Genomic DNA, 18556 nt, shown 5'->3' with positions numbered 1-18556 from the left:
TGTGAATTTATAATACGCAAATCTCTGCTTCATGTGTATTTACTTATGAACCTGCAATTTTCCAATATATATTCACAGACCACGTCTTAACAACTCTAGGCAAGCCCTTATAGCACATTCCTATCTGTCATATGGAATATATGAAAAGATACAAAAATTAACTGTGGCAGGTGAAAGCCTCCAGACTCTCAGGATTTTTTTTTTTTTTTAAGTAGCAATAAAAAAAGCAGTAGAGAACTTACTGAAAGGTGAAAGCTTAAAGACTTTTCTGAAGGTAACTTCTCACAGGCTATGTTAAGGCTACTGGAAACTCCAGAAATTCAGATGAGAAGGTTACTGACCAAAGATAAAATAAAATGCTTAGGTCACCATAACTGGCAGCTCTGGTTTTGGAAATGACCCCATAGTCCTATTTTGCAGGTGGGGTGGGTTGGGGTGGGGATCTCCGGAAATGGCCTTTATTAGCTAGTACTGTGCATGGTGGAGATGGTTGAAGCTTCGGGGGCACTGATATGGCCTGATATTTGGTGCCCACAGTTTTGGTGGGAGAAGCATCATCACTCTGGTATAAAGCAGCAGCTTAGGACCAGGATAAAGGAAGGGGTCATCTCTTCACTAACCCATACTGGGATGAAATCCTGAAACTGCCCTGGAAAGACAAGGGCCCTTGGCAGATACCAAGGTCAATGGTATTGGAAATCAGCAGCTTAATGTTCTTTGCTGAAAAAAGAAAATACAAGAGTAAGGGAACATCTCTACAAAGAAAAAAACTTATCTTCAGCATAATTTTGAAAGAGACTCAGTGAGTGCCTCCTCCCCAACCATTATGGAAAAAGTTTGGGGACCAAAACACAGTTAAGCTACTTACATTGCAGTAACGTAGGACTTAATCATGCTATAGGATAGGATAAAAGCTCTAATCCTAAACATTAAGCATTGAATTAAATGGTTTAAAGGAACAACCTGCTTTGAGCTCTGCTCATCCATGTAAGGATTATATAATCTCAATGCCCTAGCTAAATTCCTAATGTTTACCTAACGTACTGGTTAGGCCTCCCGTAGAAGATAGGTCTCTTGGATTTACACTGAAATATAACCTTTTTCCTTCCATTTTATATTACAGCATCATTGACTCTTGAGGCAGGAGCCTGCAAAGTCTAATCATGTGCCAGAGCCTTTTGCTGATGGCAGAACCCACAGTGATACTCTGGTCACCACGATCACCATTTACACTAGTGGACCGTAACTGTACTCTGGAGATGTCAGTACTGAACACGATTTTGAAGATCCACCACAGAAAAAGACACAAACCACAACACAGAGTCAATGGCTTATAAAATTATTCAGGTCAGCACGTATCACGGATAATTTTTGTTCTTCATCTATTCTTCTCACTTGGGCAGAAGATGGGAGGCAGTGAGCGAACAGCAATAAGGCAGCCCAGAGCTAGCTGAAGAATGACTCGCAATGAATGAAAGAGGCAGCAGGAATATCCAAACATAACCTCAAAACATTGAAATATTGTTAAAAAGCCTCTGTGAGGCTTTATAAAATGTATCAAGGAATGAAGCTCATATGAGAGTGATATTCTATATGTTAAATACCTCTCTGTGTGTGTCTCTGTAACATATATATGCACACACATTTACTTAGGGAAAACAGCCTGGCAATTAATTTGGAACTCAAATGACATGGTTACACATAGATCATAATTTCTAAACACAAAGTTAGTAGAACAAAATTTATTTGTAAAACAGGACCTGTTATATAAAATGGCACACAATCAAGTTATACAAAAATACAAAATTTCTTTCTGATTACAGTTCTAGTTGCAAATGATAATTAGAAAGCATTCCTGGTGGCTTCCAAATAGCTGAGATTGCGAGCAAATGGAACAGGGGAACAGCAAGAGTCCGTGATGCTGGGATGTCCAAGTGAGTAGAACCTAATTTCCAAATTCAAGACTTCCATCAGGTCACTTTGGAGGGACATCTCCTAAAATAGCTAGCTCCTAGAATAGAATGTCTTCTGTTCTGATACTCATCTTCCAGACTTTTTCCAATCCTAAATTTAGTTCCCAATGTTTCTTAATGTCCAAAATCTGTGTGGCTACGAAACAGAAGGTATTCTGAATTTTCTTACATGATTTGCTCTCTCATCTATTTGGATAACTGTTAGTTACATCATTATATTTATTCCATTTCAAATGATACAAAAAGAGTACAATGAAATTGTCTGGCAATGTTAGATGTTAACTTCTGGAGAATTATTGTTTCAAAATAGCTATTCTCATAATGTTGGTTTCCCAGTTCTTGCCAAGATATGAGCTCTTAACTGTGTGTGTGTGTGTGTTTTGTGTTTTTTTATTTTTAAATCCAGACTCTTATTGCAAATATTCTGAAAAATCAGAAATATTACATGAGCTTTGAAAAGAAACCAAGGCATTTAGCAAATTTTAGCCTAGCTAGAGTAAAGAACACGGATACTAAAAAAAAAAAAAAGAAAAGAAGAAAAAATACAATTTACCTTTTGCAGCAATTTAAAGGTCTAACCCTTTGAAAGCAAGCACATGAGCAAACCGCTGCTTATTAAGCCCTAGTGACATTATTGAATGCATTTCCATAATACCGGTCTAATTCACTATCTAATTCTGGTAAGAGGCAATGCTTTCTTTCAAAAGATTCTTCTTCCATGGAATGATAAAATGCTGAGGCTTTTTTTTTTTTTTTGTACAGAGCCTGTATTTAGTGCAATAAGTTTAAAAAATTTGCTCTGAAATATTTACTTTACATTAACAAAAATAGCTTTTTTTAAAAAAATCGTAACAAAAAGGAGTTATCGCATAAACAGATCATGAATTATTCTTAGCAAATTACACTTTTTTTTTCTTAAAGCATTCACCATTACAATAAGCAGAACAATGGAATATTAGCCATTCATATCTGGTAAGCTTCAGGAATAAAAAAGAAAAACGAGAAACAAAAAACCCCAAACCCATTCCCAAACAAAAAGAATATTCAACACTTGAGGATCAAAACATAACCAATTCTTCAGTTAAACATTGTAGAATTCTGGATACTTAATGAATTGCCAAGGAGAGGAGCACCTGCCAGTATGCTTTCCGATTTTACAGCAAACATTTGAATAAAATGGCCGCTTAGCCTGAAGCCACTTCAGTTCCTTAAAAGCAGAAGCCCAAGCACTGGAATTTGCATGTTTCTCTCTCCCCTTCTTTTTTTATTCCTCCCAGCATTACTTAATCTGCAAATCAATACATGGAAACTTAAAGGCTAAAGTTGCTGGGCGCCCCAGCTTTCCTTCAAATCAGGCACACCAATCTGTGGAGGATGCTACTAAAGTAAAAAATGAAAGAAAGACAAACTATAAGAACACAGTTTGCATAAGAAAGATTATCTACCCTTTTCTTTTTAACCTACTCTCTTATAGAAGCTTAGGGTAAACCACAAATACCTGAGGAGTTGGTTACTTTTTAATGTCGGCTGACAAATGCATGAACTATTATGAAAATTCCCATATTGAGTCCACTAGTATGTTTCTAAAAGTAAAATGACATGGCTTCTTTGATTGGGGAAAAATGACTGGAGTATCTCCTTATTTATCTGAAAGCATATGCCTAGTCTCACTGGCTAGGACTTATGCATCAGTAAAATAAGACCTTGATTTTTATGCACACATCAGGGAAATCACCCCTGAATAAACATTAGACAGGGAATTCGGTACAATCATTTTACCTAATTTAAATAACTAAAGTTAAAATCTCCTCTAAGTTATTAAAAATGTTAATCAGATATGAATCTTAACATTTCCATTAAGACAATTACAATTGAAAACATTAAATGACGGCAGTTGCCTTGTAAAAGCCACCCGTATGAAAGGAGTACATGTTTGACAAAAATAAGCATAAAAAAGGTATTAAATCCCTGTTCCTTTTCTCTGATTTTGGCTGATTATGTGTGTGTGTGTATATACATATACATATATATACACACATACATATACATATATACACACACCCACACACACAAATACATAGTTGTGTATATATTGTTTTGGAATGTCAATGGGTTCCATAACGGTCGGCTAGGTTCAAGCAGAACTTGCTCCCGAAGCCTAGAAAACAAAGTCATACAGAGTACAATCTTAGACAATTACCATTAAAAGGAGATCATGAATGATGTTACAAATACATAGATGGTCACAAGCGGCAACAAAGCAAAATGGACTGAGAGCCCTTCTCCCCGAACGTATATTCCAGGGGCTGCAATTCCTATGAATATTGAAAGTCACACTTCCTTCTGGGTCATCTTTGAGATATGCAGCAAATACGTCTCTGGCCTATGTTGCTACAGTGTCCAGGTTTTTTCTCCCTTTCCTCTATAAATTCTTTCCAGTACGCAGAGGGCCGGAAAGTCTCTTTCTTAAACTTCTACATCACATTTGATCAATTTTTCTAAAATCATTTTCAAAGATGTATAGGATGACCTCACAAACCTTCAAAGTTTCCTAAACTAGTGAGGTTCTCTCAAAAAAAAAAAAAAAAAAAAAAAGAAAAAAAAGGAAATAGTCCAAGAGGAAAACTGGAAGTCCTTATGTTTAGTTCAATGATCCCCTGTCAAAAGGGAAATCTAAAACATCATTTTTTCCTGAACATTATTCTATAGGCTAAAAGTAAACCTTAAATTAAAATATCCCATTAAGAAAGAAGATAGACCAGTGAACTTAAAGAGCAGGTTGTATAGATACAACAAAATAGGTATGATGCTTTCACAGAACTTTCATCTATGGGAATAACATGTGAATTAAAACAAGCAAATACAAATAAGCAATCCTAAATTCTACCAATCCCTAAACTTTAGTGAGGAATTTCTCAGATAATTATTTAGGGACACATCCAAGATGGTGGTCAACTGTTACCATGCTAATGCAAAAAAGGGATAAGAATTAGAGGTATTGATTATGCTTAAAATATTCAACTACTCTGTGAACAACATCTCAACTTCTCTCCTGGGAACTTTTTAAAACATATAAAACATCATTCTCAGGGATCAAATGCTATAATGTCCAAAGCACCAGAAGAACAATGCACGTAAAAGATATATTTTGGGACAGAGTGGAGAGTTTTGTCATTAATCTGCAAGCAATGAGCTGATGAACAACATAAAATAAAAGCAAAAAGTGAATGAAGATTTTAAAGCAGTGTTTGAGTTAAGGGACATTAATTTAAAACTGAAAGCAATATTAGGGGAAAAAAATCTTTCTAAACTCCTCGCCTCTGGTAGAATGCCACATAACTTGGGCAATTCTCCTAGTATTATTACCTATGAATTGGGGTTTGGTAAGGGAAGGAATACTTGCATTCTGGTCTACCACAATTTGTCTTTCACTAACGGATAATGCAGAAATACATGCCAATTCATAGTTCAAACTAAGCTAGTCTAGACCTCCACATATTTCTCCCTTTTGAAAAATGATTATTACTGACAAATGATTTAATAGCAGTGTCAACCACTAGAAGACAGAAAGTGGTGGGGGGTAAGATAGTTTACATTTTAAGACTTTATATTTTACCTTTTTAAGTTATAGGCTAGGAATTTTATTTACTGAACAAGTAAGATAAGCCAAGAGCGACAACAAGAAAGCCTTCCTCATTTACCCACGCCACCAGAAGGTTGGCAAGAATCTTTACTGTTGTTCCTGTCAGCCAGTGTCAAGTAAGGGGGATACAGAAAGAAAGGGTAGGGAAGGCAAGTAACCAGACCGGGGGCATTGTTGATGGTACCCCTTGCCCACTCAATGCAGTTCTGGCTGATGCATGCTTAAAACTAAGAGTTTTAAGCTACATAATTCACTTACGATTAGAGTGATCTCTACCTTGGGAACTAAACATTGAAGGTTTGACTTTATAATCATCAGTGCTATTAAAAGCAACACCAAAATAGGGCCTGGAAGGGGTTATGGAGGAAAAAGTTTATATCTAAACATTCTGCTGAGGCTTTAATTTAGGTTGAATATGTAATTATCTTGCATATACATATAGCCTCCCTTCCCCCTACCTTAAACAAACCCATTCCTTTACTCTTATATACTTAAATGGGCTTGTTTTATATTATGTATTTCTCAAGATGGAAACCTATGAAATCAACCACTTATTAAACTAGAAAGAAGAAAGAAGAGTCTTCATCTCACACTTTTGGACATTATGTGCAATTAGAAGATATGTTATTTAAAATGAACTGTTTAAGGAGGTAGGCAATTATATAATATTTTGAAGTCACATGCTCTTTAAGAACAATACATTTGTAAAATAGGCAGTAATTACACAAACATATGTGAGAGACATCTGTCATTATGCAGAGGTGAGAATATCTGTGGGAAAAGCAACTCAGGATTCTCTTACACTAAGTTTCTTCTTGTCAAATGAAAGTAGAGTACTTATAATACATATGTATCACTGAGCAGAGATAATTTATCCTTCTCACAATTAAGCTGAGGCTAGACAAGACCAGGTTGTCTTACTGAGTGGGAATGTGAGTGTTGATGGAAATAACCTTGTTTTCTACTGAAAAATAGCTTAAGAAACAAAGAAAGTACAATCCAGGCAACAGAAGAAAAAGCGAAGGATAAAAGACAGCAACATAAACAAACCAATATTAAAAAAGTGGGGGATATGAATTTTAGCAAGTTGAAAGGAATTATTATCACCTTCCAAAAATGACAAAAATCAAACTGTCAGTTTAAGTGTACAACCAAATGTTCAGTCTGATGAAAACCAAACACTGACAGTTAAAAAGAAAAACAACAACAACAACAACAAAACCAAAACACACCCCCCACCCCAGAAATGGCAATATTAGTTTAGGGACAAAAATAGCCCCTTCCCCACCATGAGCACTGAAAAAGACGCTGTTCCTTTCAGCTTACTTTTACAGAAGGTGGTCTCAGTTGTGACAAGAATTCTGCCATCCAAGTGATGGGTAAACACACAAACAGAAAGAGCAATACATCCTGTGTGAGACAGATAATAACAGCTTCTCCGGAAGAAGTGCAGTCAGTGAAGACAGAGAGAGAGAGGAAGTGAAAATGAAACTCTTGGAGGCCGGCCACCTCCTCATGTCCACCTACCATCGGTTTTAGCTCTCTGGCATCAGCAACGCCTCCCTTACCAGCTTCTTTCATTGCTTTTCTACTGTTTTCCACAAACTCCTGCAAAATATGGACCAAATGGCATAAATTCTTAGGTCCTTTCAGATTGTGGTTGGTAGATGAATCCTAAGGAGCATTTACATTTTTGGATTCAATGTTAGTAAAGGGATGGCCTAAAAACATAGCAATAAATAATATTTAGTATCCTACACAAGAGCTGATAAGTTTGTGTGGGTAGGCTGCAATTTGTCAAGATGAAATCTTATTTCCATCCATTCATTGGGACCATTGCACTTAGGTTCAAAGAGAGAATGTTACTTCTATTTGGAAGAGAAAATACCTAACTCTTTTTTTTTTTTTTGAAGAGGACTATTTTCCCATAGATTATTGTTTTATTTGTTGTTTTACTTCTTCCGTATCAAGGTTAAACGGAACAACAAGAGCATTTCACTCCAGAAGACCTCTCTTTAAAATAACCCTAGAAGGTAAAAGAAAGCATCGATACCACTAAAGTCAAAATACCGTTTTTACCAAACCATAAATAAGCTACTTAAAAAAAAAGTCTATCTGGCTTTTTGAAATTACTCCATAAAGCAGGAAGACAGGAAGTAACAACCAGAATCTATGGTCAAAAGTAGCTAAAATGGGATTATGCCCTGAAGGAAACAATTCCATCTTGTCAAAGTTTACGGAGCGCTTCTCCATTAAATATCCTCATTATTCTTACAGAAAAAACTAAAAGAAGAAAAAGTGTATTTCGTTTACTCAGCTTTGGATCAGGTGTTTAAAAAACAAAAACAAATACTTCTTCCTTTTTTTTTTTTTTTTTTTAAGATTTTATCTACACCCAATGTGGGGCTCAAACTTACAACCCTGAGATCAAGAGTCAAACGCTCTCCTGACTGAGCCAGCCAGACATCCCCAAATTCTTCTCAATGCCTTAATCAGAAGGGAGATGGAATGCTCACAAGTCAAATTCCATCATGAAAACAGCCAGTTAGAATTATAATTTAGACGTTACGAAAATGTCCGAAATTTAGTTGATGGTGTTCTCAGTGAAAGAGATAATCAGTACCAAATACGCCAGTTAAATCATTTGGAATTTTTGTGATTGGAAAAAAATCTATTTATAGACACACTTATTTTAGATTTAACTAGATAAAACATGCTCCTGGAAGAGGACTTGTTATCTCAAGGTCTAATATTTAGTCTTCAATGTTACCCACTCTTCAAATAGGAATATTTCACAGCTTAATAGCAAAGTCCTATTATTAAGAAGTATCCTTAATTTGGTAGAATTTGACATTGATAACAGTATTTGAACCATTTAAATAGGATGTCTAAATTTGTAAACAATTTCTATAGAGATTCTAATATAGGAAAGCTGCAGAGGCTACCTAACTTATAAAGAATCTGAATGTAATACCTGTGTAAAGGTTTGGATCTTGACTAATGGAAAACAATACAATCATGGGCCTGTTAATCTGTATTCATTACAAAACACCTTCAATTTGGCCTGGCATACTTAGGATAATGAGTTTTAATGGGGCTGACAGCAGTAATATTTGGAAAGGTGATAGATGGAGAAATACAGGCAGGTACTACAACCTGGGACATCTTTGAACTCCACTTTAGGAAAGGGCACTTAGAACATCGGTGGTCCAGTGTTCCAATTCAAGGGCTAAAATTCAGGTTGAAAAACTCAATTCTAATCTGTCTAACTGCAGAGAGGGAGGCAGGAGTCTGAAATAATGTGAACTCAGGACTATTAATGGGTATTGCTCCAGCTAGGTGTATTTAAATGGTCCCATCCATGCCCAAGGACCTTCTTGCCTGATTTTCCTAAGACTAAGCTCATTCATGAGCACTGCAGGTCTAACTGTGAATCACTCAGTTGCATATAATAGGAATGAAAGACAGAGAACGTTTTACAAAATATTTTGACTAGTATTTTTACCCCTAAAGCAGTCAAGGGCATTTGAAGTACTTACCATCAGCACTTTATCCATATAGAATTCTCTGCCAGGACTCCCATCATTGTATTTTGTATCAATGGCAAAACACAAGAATAATACATCCACTACCATTTCGTAAATGGACAGGAAGCAATGAGCGACTAGGAAAGCAAAGAGGCAGACGATGATCAGAGGCAGCACCCAGACTGTGTAATCTTGCTGGTAGTTGAGCAGCATAATCCCAGCCAAGCCTGTGCTGCAGACTATCAGCACCTGAAGCAGAGAGAGAACAAAGAACACACTTAATAGCCTACGGCAGAAAACCATTGTTTCTTCATCATGTGCAGATTTCAAGTTCCCTTCAATATTTATAAATGATGGCGGCATACATTCATTCCACCTCAAGTTAGGAAGTATCATTCACACAGACCCATAGACACATATACATCTGTATGTGCGCACACACATAACGTGCACGTCACATAAATACAACATCATCCTTTAAACACTTCTGGTTTACATGAAAAAATAGTCATGTTTTCCAAGTGTTATGCTTGTTCCTTAAAACTTCCCATATGTAGCACCTGTCGCAATTTTAAAATAAGTGTATGCATATTTTAGAAAATGGCCCTATTAGCACTCAGAAGAAAATTACTGACATTCCAGGGTATTGCTATGTGTTTCTTTCTAAGCACTTTTACATATATGAAATAGTATTATACATATGAATCATTAAAAGCTATTCATTAATATTTATAGTATCATTATAAATGTTATAAATACTTAGCCACATAATTTCATCTTATGGGGGGCTTAAAATTTGACCGGGCTCCTACAACTGGAGACTTCTATTGTTTTCTGGTATAAATAAGGCTGCAACAAACATAAGAGTTTTTTCCTTGTTTCATATTTTATTTCACATAGAATAGGTGGCAAATTTAATATGTTTTGCCACGAAATTTATATTTGGATTACCTGTGAGGAAAGAGACTGCCATAAACATCCATCATAGAAGAATACAAGAAATAGCCAATTTGCTTATTGTCTAGAACAACCTACTCTGATCCTTCCCAGGCAGCACTTTACATTTCTTGTGGTTCTTTTACTACATTTTAGTTCAGCTTTTCAGTCCCTTTGAATGGTTTATGGCAAACATCATCATCCTCATTTTATAGACTGGGAAACGTGCTCAGAGACACCAGGCAACCTGCCCAAGGTCACAGAGCAGAAGAGCAGATACCACCCAAATCATGGTCTTACGATGCCAACTCGAGCACTCTTTGCAAGTAAAAACTCAGCAAATACTTGGATATGGATATAAAGCAGCAATAGGTTATATTGAATCCTAAACACAGTCTTGCTCAGCCCCTTACTTGGCCTACCATCCAGCATTAAGTAACAAAGGAAAAGAAAGAGTCTCCAGAACCACAGCAGCCTTTCCTTGCCCAGTGCTGAGAATGGGCAGACTGAGAATTCTCTTGCCTTTTCCCTACTATTTACCCACACCAAAGCATCTCTCCTTCACCATTATTTTAACCAAGAGCTATAATGCATTGGGGACGAAATATTGGTTAGGCTATAAATTGACCCTTCTCGGATGATTTTAGGGAGCAAGTCTGGGTCTGCCCAAAATTTGGAAGACCCTCCACCATTTTTTGTGGAAAACACTCAGGAATCCTCTCTTACAGTTACTTACTTTCTGGGGTGACTTCTACAGATCGCTAATTATATCTATTTTCTTTCACTCTTTTTGGTTTTTAGAATGAAACCACTGTTTTTGAAATCTCTTCTTCAAATTTTTGATATCCGCCCTACAGAAGGACTGAGGTTCTTTATGCTCTCATTATACCACTTAAAGTTAAGCCACATTGAAATGTTAAGTAAAGTCAATTATAGGGAGAAGGTGTAGCTCGGATAAACCAATGTTGAGGTAAAAGCTGTTGAGGTGGAAGGCTGGATACTGTCACATTAGAAACAACTTCAAGAGTTAATGATATTTTGTCAAAAAGGTCAAAGAAATGTAATAATTACTCTCAAATATAATGAAAGGCTGTCATGCATTTATTCAAGCAGAGGATACATTAATGGCTCTCAAACAATGGAGGGGCTGGTTATCACTTGGGGGGTTCGTGAATAACACAGATTCCTGGGCCCTACCCCGAGTCCAGTTGGTTTGATCTAAGACGAAGCCCAGCAATATTCATTTAAAAAGAACCTCAGGTCATTCTGATAAAGTCCGCAGCCTATAAGAAGTACTGGTCTGTATCAGTGGTTTCCATAGCAGGGTACACATACCCAAGGAGTATTTAAGGGGCTCACCTGGAACTTCAAATTGTATCTCACATTTGTTGAAACTTTCTTTTATACTATGCTTTTAATACATATTATTAAAAGCTATACATATATTAATAAATGTAAATATATTAGGAAGTGTGATCAAAATTTTTTTCTAATAAAATACATGATTTAAAAAGTTTAGACTCTCCTGATTTACAGAATAAATTATTGGTGATACAATATTAGAGATTCATACACAGGGCAGGATGTGAGCAGCAGGAAGGAAAGGGTGCTGGTTTTGGAATCAGAAAGATGTAGATTTGAATCACAGAATTAATACTTCCTGGTTTTGTGACTCCAAGCAAGTTGAAATTTAACCTTTCTGCATCTGTTTTTCTGCCTTTAAAAGAGACATAAATTGTACATACATCCCATAATTGTTAAAATAAGCATTCTAAAAGCATGTAACACAGTGCCTGGCAATCTTTGTTTCTTCCTTTCATTTCCACCATAAATCTTGCATTTATGATGCCCTTTCCACGTGGAACTCAAGTTTTGAAAGATTTTATTTACCAGTAAAATAGCACCTATTTACGTAATAATTCATATTCTCATTTCTTGTTCATCAATGCCAAATAAACTGCCTGTAATTAATATTAGAAGAAGTATTATCAAATAGAGATTTTGAGACAATTTTGAATTCACATACAGTCGTAAGAAATAACACAGAATGATTCCATGTACCTGTTACCCAGTTCCCTTCAATGGTAACATCTTGTATATAGTGTAATACCACAACCACGGTATTGACATTGACATAGTCAAGATACAGAACATTTCCATCATCACAAGGATCCTTCACTTTAACCTCTCATAACTACCCCTACTCTTCCCCCCAACCCCATCTCTAGCTGGGTGACCACAAATCTGTTCCCAATTTCCATAATGTTGTCATTTCAAGAATGTTATATAATCAGTTCAAGCCCCACCTTGGGTGTAGAGCTTACTTAATTTAAAAAAAGGTATATAAGAATGTTATATAAATGGAAACATACAGTATTTACTTTTCTGGGATTGGTGTTTTCCACTCAGCAAGATTACCTCATGATTAATCCAAGTTATATATTATCAATAGTCTGTTCCTGACACTTATTTTTTAAAACGATTTTATTTGAGAGGGAGTGAGTGAGAGACAGAGAGAGAGAGAGAGCATGAGCAGGGGGAGGGGCAGAGGGAGAGGGGACAAGCAGACTCCCTGATGAGCAGGGAGCCTAATTCAGGGGATCTCAGGACTCTGGGATCATGACCTCAGCTAAACAGCAGACACTTAACCAACTGAGCCACCCAGGTGCTCCCCGTCTTTTATAATGCTTATTCTGATCTACCCACTTGAACTATCTGATCAGAAACTACTTCTGCATACTAGCAACCACTTTTAATTATAATGAAAGAAATGCTTTCAAAAGATTTACTGTATTCGGTGATCAGAACTACATTTAAAAAAAAGAAAACTAAAGAATGTTTATATTAGTATGTTGGAAACCCAGAAGACTTTATTCCCCTCTCATTTTTTGGGGGGGTGGGTATCTGGATTAAAAAACAGTTTATCTTTCATGGTTTTAAAGGCAATTTTTTTACAGTGTTATAAATTTTTTATTATTCAAACTTAAATGTTCTGGAAAGCAATTTGGTAATGCACATGAAGAAACCTATTATGTACTTTGAGTCATTAATTCTATTTCTAGGATTCTGGAATCAAGAAATAAGGACTGATGCAGGCAAGGATTTGTATACAAAAGTTTTGCTGTATCATTCTTTATATTAGTAAAATGAGAAGAGTTTAACTGTAAAAAAAAATCAGAGGTTTGGTTAAATAAATGACACAATTGTATAACCAAGTTTAAAACATTTTTAAAAAAATAGGAAATGCTCATAACATAATATAAAGTGAGAAGAGGGGTATAAGCCTGATTTTTCTACTAGATTTTAAATTTTGTTTATTGACTAGTATAAAACCAGTACCCAGAAAAGTCTCTAGCACATTACTAGTGGTACTCTAGGATATTTGTGGAATGAAAAAAAGGTTATAATAAAACTAAAGAAAAAATTTTGACAGGTCACTAGGCTGCTGAAAAACTCGAAGTCAATTTTAAAACACTGTATTTTATCATCTCTGTATTTATCCATTATAAAAAATGCATATTTAATATAGAGAAATTTATTTCATTATGGTAAAGCAGGGGGAGGGGTTTGGAATCACTCATACTTTTTTTTTTTTATGATTTTATTACCATATAATGTATTTTTTTTTTAAAGATTTTTATTTATTTGACAGAGAGAGATACAGCGAGAGAGGGAACACAAGCAGGGGGAGTGGAGAGGGAGAAGCAGGCCTCCTGCCGAGCAGGGAGCCCGATGCGGGGCTCGATCCCAGGACCCTGAGATAATGACCTGAGCCGAAGGCAGATGCTCAACGACTGAGCCACCCAGGCGCCCCAATTTTATTACCATATAATGTATTATTTGTTTCAGGGGTACATGTCTGTGATTCATCAGTCTTACACAATTCACAGCGCTCACCATAGCACATACCCTCCCCAATGTCCATCACCCAGCCACCCCATCCCTCCCACCCCCCTCCACTCCAGCAATCATCAGTTTGTTTCCTGAGATTAAGAGTTCTTATGGTTTATCTCCCTCTCTGGTTTCATCTTGTTTCATTTTTCTCTCCCTTCCCCTATGATCCTCTGTCTTGTTTCTCAAATTCCTCATATCAGTGAGATCATATGATACTTGCCTTTCTCTGATTGAGTTATTTTGCTTAGCATAATACCCTCTAGTTTCATCCACGTTGTTGCAAATGGCAAGATTTCATTTTTTTGATGGCTGCATAATATTCCAGTGTGTGTGTGTGTGTATGTGTATGTGTATGTGTGTGTATATATATATACCCCCTCTTCTTTATCCATTCATCTGTTGATGGACATCTAGGCTCTTCCCATAGCTTGGCTATTGTGGACATTGCTATTATAAACATTTGGGTGAATGTGCCCCTTCAGATCACTACATTTGTATCTTTGTGGTAAATACCCAGTAGTAAAATACCCCAGTAGGGTAGCTCTATTTTCAACTTTTTGAGGAACCTCCATACTGTTTTCCAGAGTGGCTGCACCAGCTTGCATTCCCACCAACAGTGTAGGAGGATTCCCCTTTTTCCGCATCCACGCCAACATCTGTTGTTTCCTGGCTTGTTAATTTTAGCCATTCTGACTGGTGTGAGGTGGTATCTCACTGAGGTTTTGATTAGAATTTCCCTGATGCCGAGCAATGTTGAGCACTTTTTCATGTGTCTGTTGGCCATTTGGATGTCTTCTTTGGAAAAATATCTGTTCATGTCTTCTGCCCATTTCTTGATTGGATTCTTTGTTCTTTGGGTGTTGAGTTTGATAAGTTCTTTATAGATTTTGGATACTCGCCCTTTATCTGATATGTCATTTGCAAATATCTTCTCCCACTCTGTCGGTTGTCTTTTGATTTTGTTGACTGTTTCTTTTGCTTTGCAAAAGCTTTTTATCTTGATGAAGTCCCAATAGTTCATTTTTGCCCTTGCTTCCCTTGCCTTTGGCGATGTTTCTAGGAAGAAGTTGCTGCAGCCGAGGTCAGAGGTTGCTCCCTGTGTTCTCCTCAAGGATTTTGATGGATTCCTGTCTCACATTGAGGTCTTTCAACCATTTGGAGTCTATTTTTGTGTGTGGTGTAAGGAAATGGTCCAGTTTCATTCTTCTGCATGTGGCTGTCCAATTTTCCCAACACTATTTGTTAAAGAGACTCTCTTTTTTCCATTGGACATTCTTTCCTGCTGTTGAAGATTAGCTGACCATACAGTTGAGGGTCCATTTCTGGGCTCTCTATTCTGTTCCACTGATCTATGTGTCTGTTTTTGTGCCAGTACCATGCTGTCTTGATGATGACAGCTTTGTAATAGAGCTGGAAGTCCGGAATTGTGATGCCACCAGCTTTGCTGTTCTTTTTCAACATTCCTCTGGCTATTCGGGGTCTTTTCTGGTTCCATACAAATTTTAGGATTATTTGTTCCATTTCATTGAAAAAAGTGGATGGTATTTTGATGGGGATTGCATGAAATGGGTAGATTGCTTTAGGTAGCATAGACATTTTCACAATATTTGTTCTTCCAATCCATGAGCATGGAACGTTTTTCCATTTCTTTGTGTCTTCTTCAATATCTTTCATGAGTATTCTATAGTTTTCTGAGTACAGATTCTTTGCCTCTTTGGTTAGATTTATTCCAAGGTATCTTATGGTTTGGGTGCAATTGTAAATGGGATCGACTCCTTAATTTCTCTTTCTTCTGTCCTGTTGTTGGTGTATAGGAATGCCACTGATTTCTGTGCATTGATTTTATATCCTGCCATTTTACTGAATTCCTGTATGAGTTCTAGCAGTTTTGGGGTGGAGTCTTTTGGGTTTTCCACATAAAGTATCGTATCATCTGCAAAAAGTGAGTTTCACTTCTTTGCCGATTCGGATGCCTTTGATTTCTTTTTGTTGTCTGATTGCTGAGGCTAGGTACTAGAAGTCCTAGTATGCTGAACAGCAGTAGTGAGAGTGGACATGCCTGCAGTGTTCCTGGCCTTAGGGGAAAAGCTCTCAGTTTTTCCCCATTGAGAATGATATTTGCTGTGGGTTTTTCATAGATGGCTTTTAAGATATTGAGGTATGTACCCTCTATCCCTACACTCTGAAGACTTTAAATCAAGAAAGGATGCTGTACTTTGTCAAATCTTTTTCTGCATCTATTGAGAGGATCATATGGTTCTTGTTCTTTCTTTTGTTAATGTACTGTATCACACTGATTGATATGCGGATGTTGAATCAACCTTGCAGCCCTTGCAGCCCAGGAATAAATCCCACTTGGTCATGGTGAATAATCCTTTTTGGATCCTATTGGCTAGTATTTTGGTGAGAATTTTTGCATCCATGTTCATCAGGGATATTGGTCTGTAGTTCTCCTTTTTGATGGGGTCTTTGTCTGGTTTGGGGATCAAGGTAATGGTGGCCTCATAAAATGAGTTTGGAAGTTTTCCTTCCATTTCTATTTTTTGGAACAGTTTCAGAAGAACAGGTATTATTTCTTCTTTAAATGGTAGAATTCCCCTGGGAAGCCATCTGGCCCTGGGCTCTTGTTTGTTGGAAGATTTTTGATTATTGCTTCAATTTCCTTACTGGTTATGGGTCTGTTCAGGTTTTCTATTTCTTCCTGGTTCAGTTTTGGTAGTTTATACATCTCTAGGAATGCATCCATTTCTTCCAGACTGCGTAACTGGCTGCCATATAGTTGCTCATAATATGTTCTTGTAACTGTATTTCTTTGGTGTTGGTTGTGATCTCTTCTCTTTCATTCATGATTTTATTTATTTGGGTCCTTTCTCTTTTCTTTTTAATTAGTCTGGCCAGGGGTTTATCAATTTTATTAATTCTTTAAAGAACCAGCTCCTAGTTTCATTGATCTGTTCTGCTGTTCTTTTGGTTTCTATTTCATTGATTTCTGCTCTGATCTTTATTATTTCTCTTCTCCTGCTGGGTTTAGGCTTTATTTGCTGTTCTTTCTCCAGCTCATTTAGGTGGAGGGTTAGGTTGTGTATTTGAGACCTTTCTTGTTTCTTGAGAAAGGCTTGTATTGCTATATACTTTCCTCTTAAGACCGCCTTCCCTGCATCCCAAAGATTTTGAACAGTTGTATTTTCATTTTCATTTGTTTCCATGAATTTTTTAAATTCTCCTCTAATTTCCTGGTTGACCCATTCATTTTTTAGTAGGATGCTCTTTATCCTCCATGTATTTGAGTTCTCTCCAACTCTCCTCTGTGATTGAATTCTAGTTTCAAAGCACTGTAGTCCGAAAATATGCAGGGAATGATCCTAATCTTTTGGTACCGGTTGAGAACTGATTTGTGACCCAGGATGTGATCTATTCTGGAGAATGTTCCATGGGCACTAGAGAAGAATGTATATTCTGCTGCTTTGGGATGGAATGTTCTGAATATATCTGTGAAGTCCATTTGGTCCAGTGTGTCATTTAAAGCTTTAATTTCCTTGTTGATCTTTTGCTTAGATGATCTGTCCATTTCAGTGAGGGGGGTGTTAAAGTCCCCCACTATTACTGTATTGTTGTCGATGTGTTTCTTTGCTTTTGTTATTAATTGGCTTATATAATTGGCTGCTCCCATGTTAGGGGCATAGATATTTACAATTGTTAGATCTTCTTGTTGGATAGACCCTTTAAGTATGATGTACTGTCCTTCCTCATCTCTTATAGTCTTTAGTTTAAAATCTAAGTTGTATGATAAGGATTGCCACCCCAGCTTTCTTTTGATGTCCATTAGCATGATAAATGGTTTTCCACCCCCTCACTTTCAATCTGGAGTGTCTTTGGGTCTAAAATGAGTCTCTTGCAGACAGCATATCGATGGGTCTTGTTTTTTAATCCAATCTGATAGCCTGTGTCTTTTGATTGTTGCATTTAGCCCATTTACATTCAGGGTAACTATTGAAACATAGGAATTTAGTGCAACTGTATTCCCTATAAGGTGACTGTTACTGTATATTGTCTGTGTTCCTTTCTGGTTTATGTTACTTTTAGGCTCTTTCTTTGCTTAAAGGACCCCTTTCAATATTTCTTGTAGGGCTGGTTTGGTGTTGGCAAATTATTTTAGTTTTTGTTTGTCCTGGAAGCTTTTTATCTCTCCTTCAATTTTCAGTGACAGCCCAGCTGGATAGAGTATTCTTGGCTGCTTATTTTTCTCGTTTAGTGCTCTGAATATATCCTGCCAGTCCTTTTTGGCTTGCCAGGTCTCTGTGGATAGGTCTGCTGCCAATCTAATGTTTCTATCGTTGTAGGTTACAGATCTCTTGTCCCAAGCTGCTTTCAGGATTTTCTCTTTGTCTCTGAGACTTGTGAGTTTTACTATTAGATGTCAGGGTGTTGACCTATTTTTATTGATTTTGAAGGGGGTTCTCTGTGCCTCCTAGATTTTGATGCCTGTTTCCTTCCCCAAATTCGGGAAGTTCTCTGCTATAATTTGCTCTAATATACCTTCTGCCCCTCTCTTTCTTCTTCTTCTTCTGGGATTCCAATTAATC

At 36.9% G+C, this 18556-nt stretch overlaps 1 protein-coding gene across 3 annotated transcripts in view; it reads right to left on the bottom strand.

Annotated features, from left to right (window-relative positions):
• SLC44A1 (solute carrier family 44 member 1) overlaps positions 1–18556 on the bottom strand; it is a 198145-nt gene that overhangs the window by 40781 nt on the left and 138808 nt on the right. Inside the window, exons 14-16 of one of the 3 annotated variants that reach the window (XM_045882819.3) lie at positions 9156–9392; positions 7144–7224; positions 1728–4131 (exon numbers count right to left, since the gene is read on the bottom strand). In XM_045882819.3, the coding sequence (XP_045738775.1) occupies positions 4108–4131; positions 7144–7224; positions 9156–9392 (342 nt within the window). In that variant the 3' untranslated portion in view covers positions 1728–4107. Of the gene's footprint in view, positions 1–1727; positions 4132–4544; positions 7225–9155; positions 9393–18556 lie in introns of those variants that run through there. The other 2 variants (XM_045882820.3, XM_045882818.3) reach the window with 2 other exon arrangements.

Source organism: Mirounga angustirostris, unplaced genomic scaffold, assembly GCF_029215605.1.
Source record: "Mirounga angustirostris isolate CCGP_5_RB_7025 unplaced genomic scaffold, mMirAng1.0.hap1 SCAF_15, whole genome shotgun sequence".
NCBI lineage: Eukaryota > Metazoa > Chordata > Mammalia > Carnivora > Phocidae > Mirounga > Mirounga angustirostris.
This window is presented reverse-complemented; position numbering and strand designations above follow the sequence as displayed.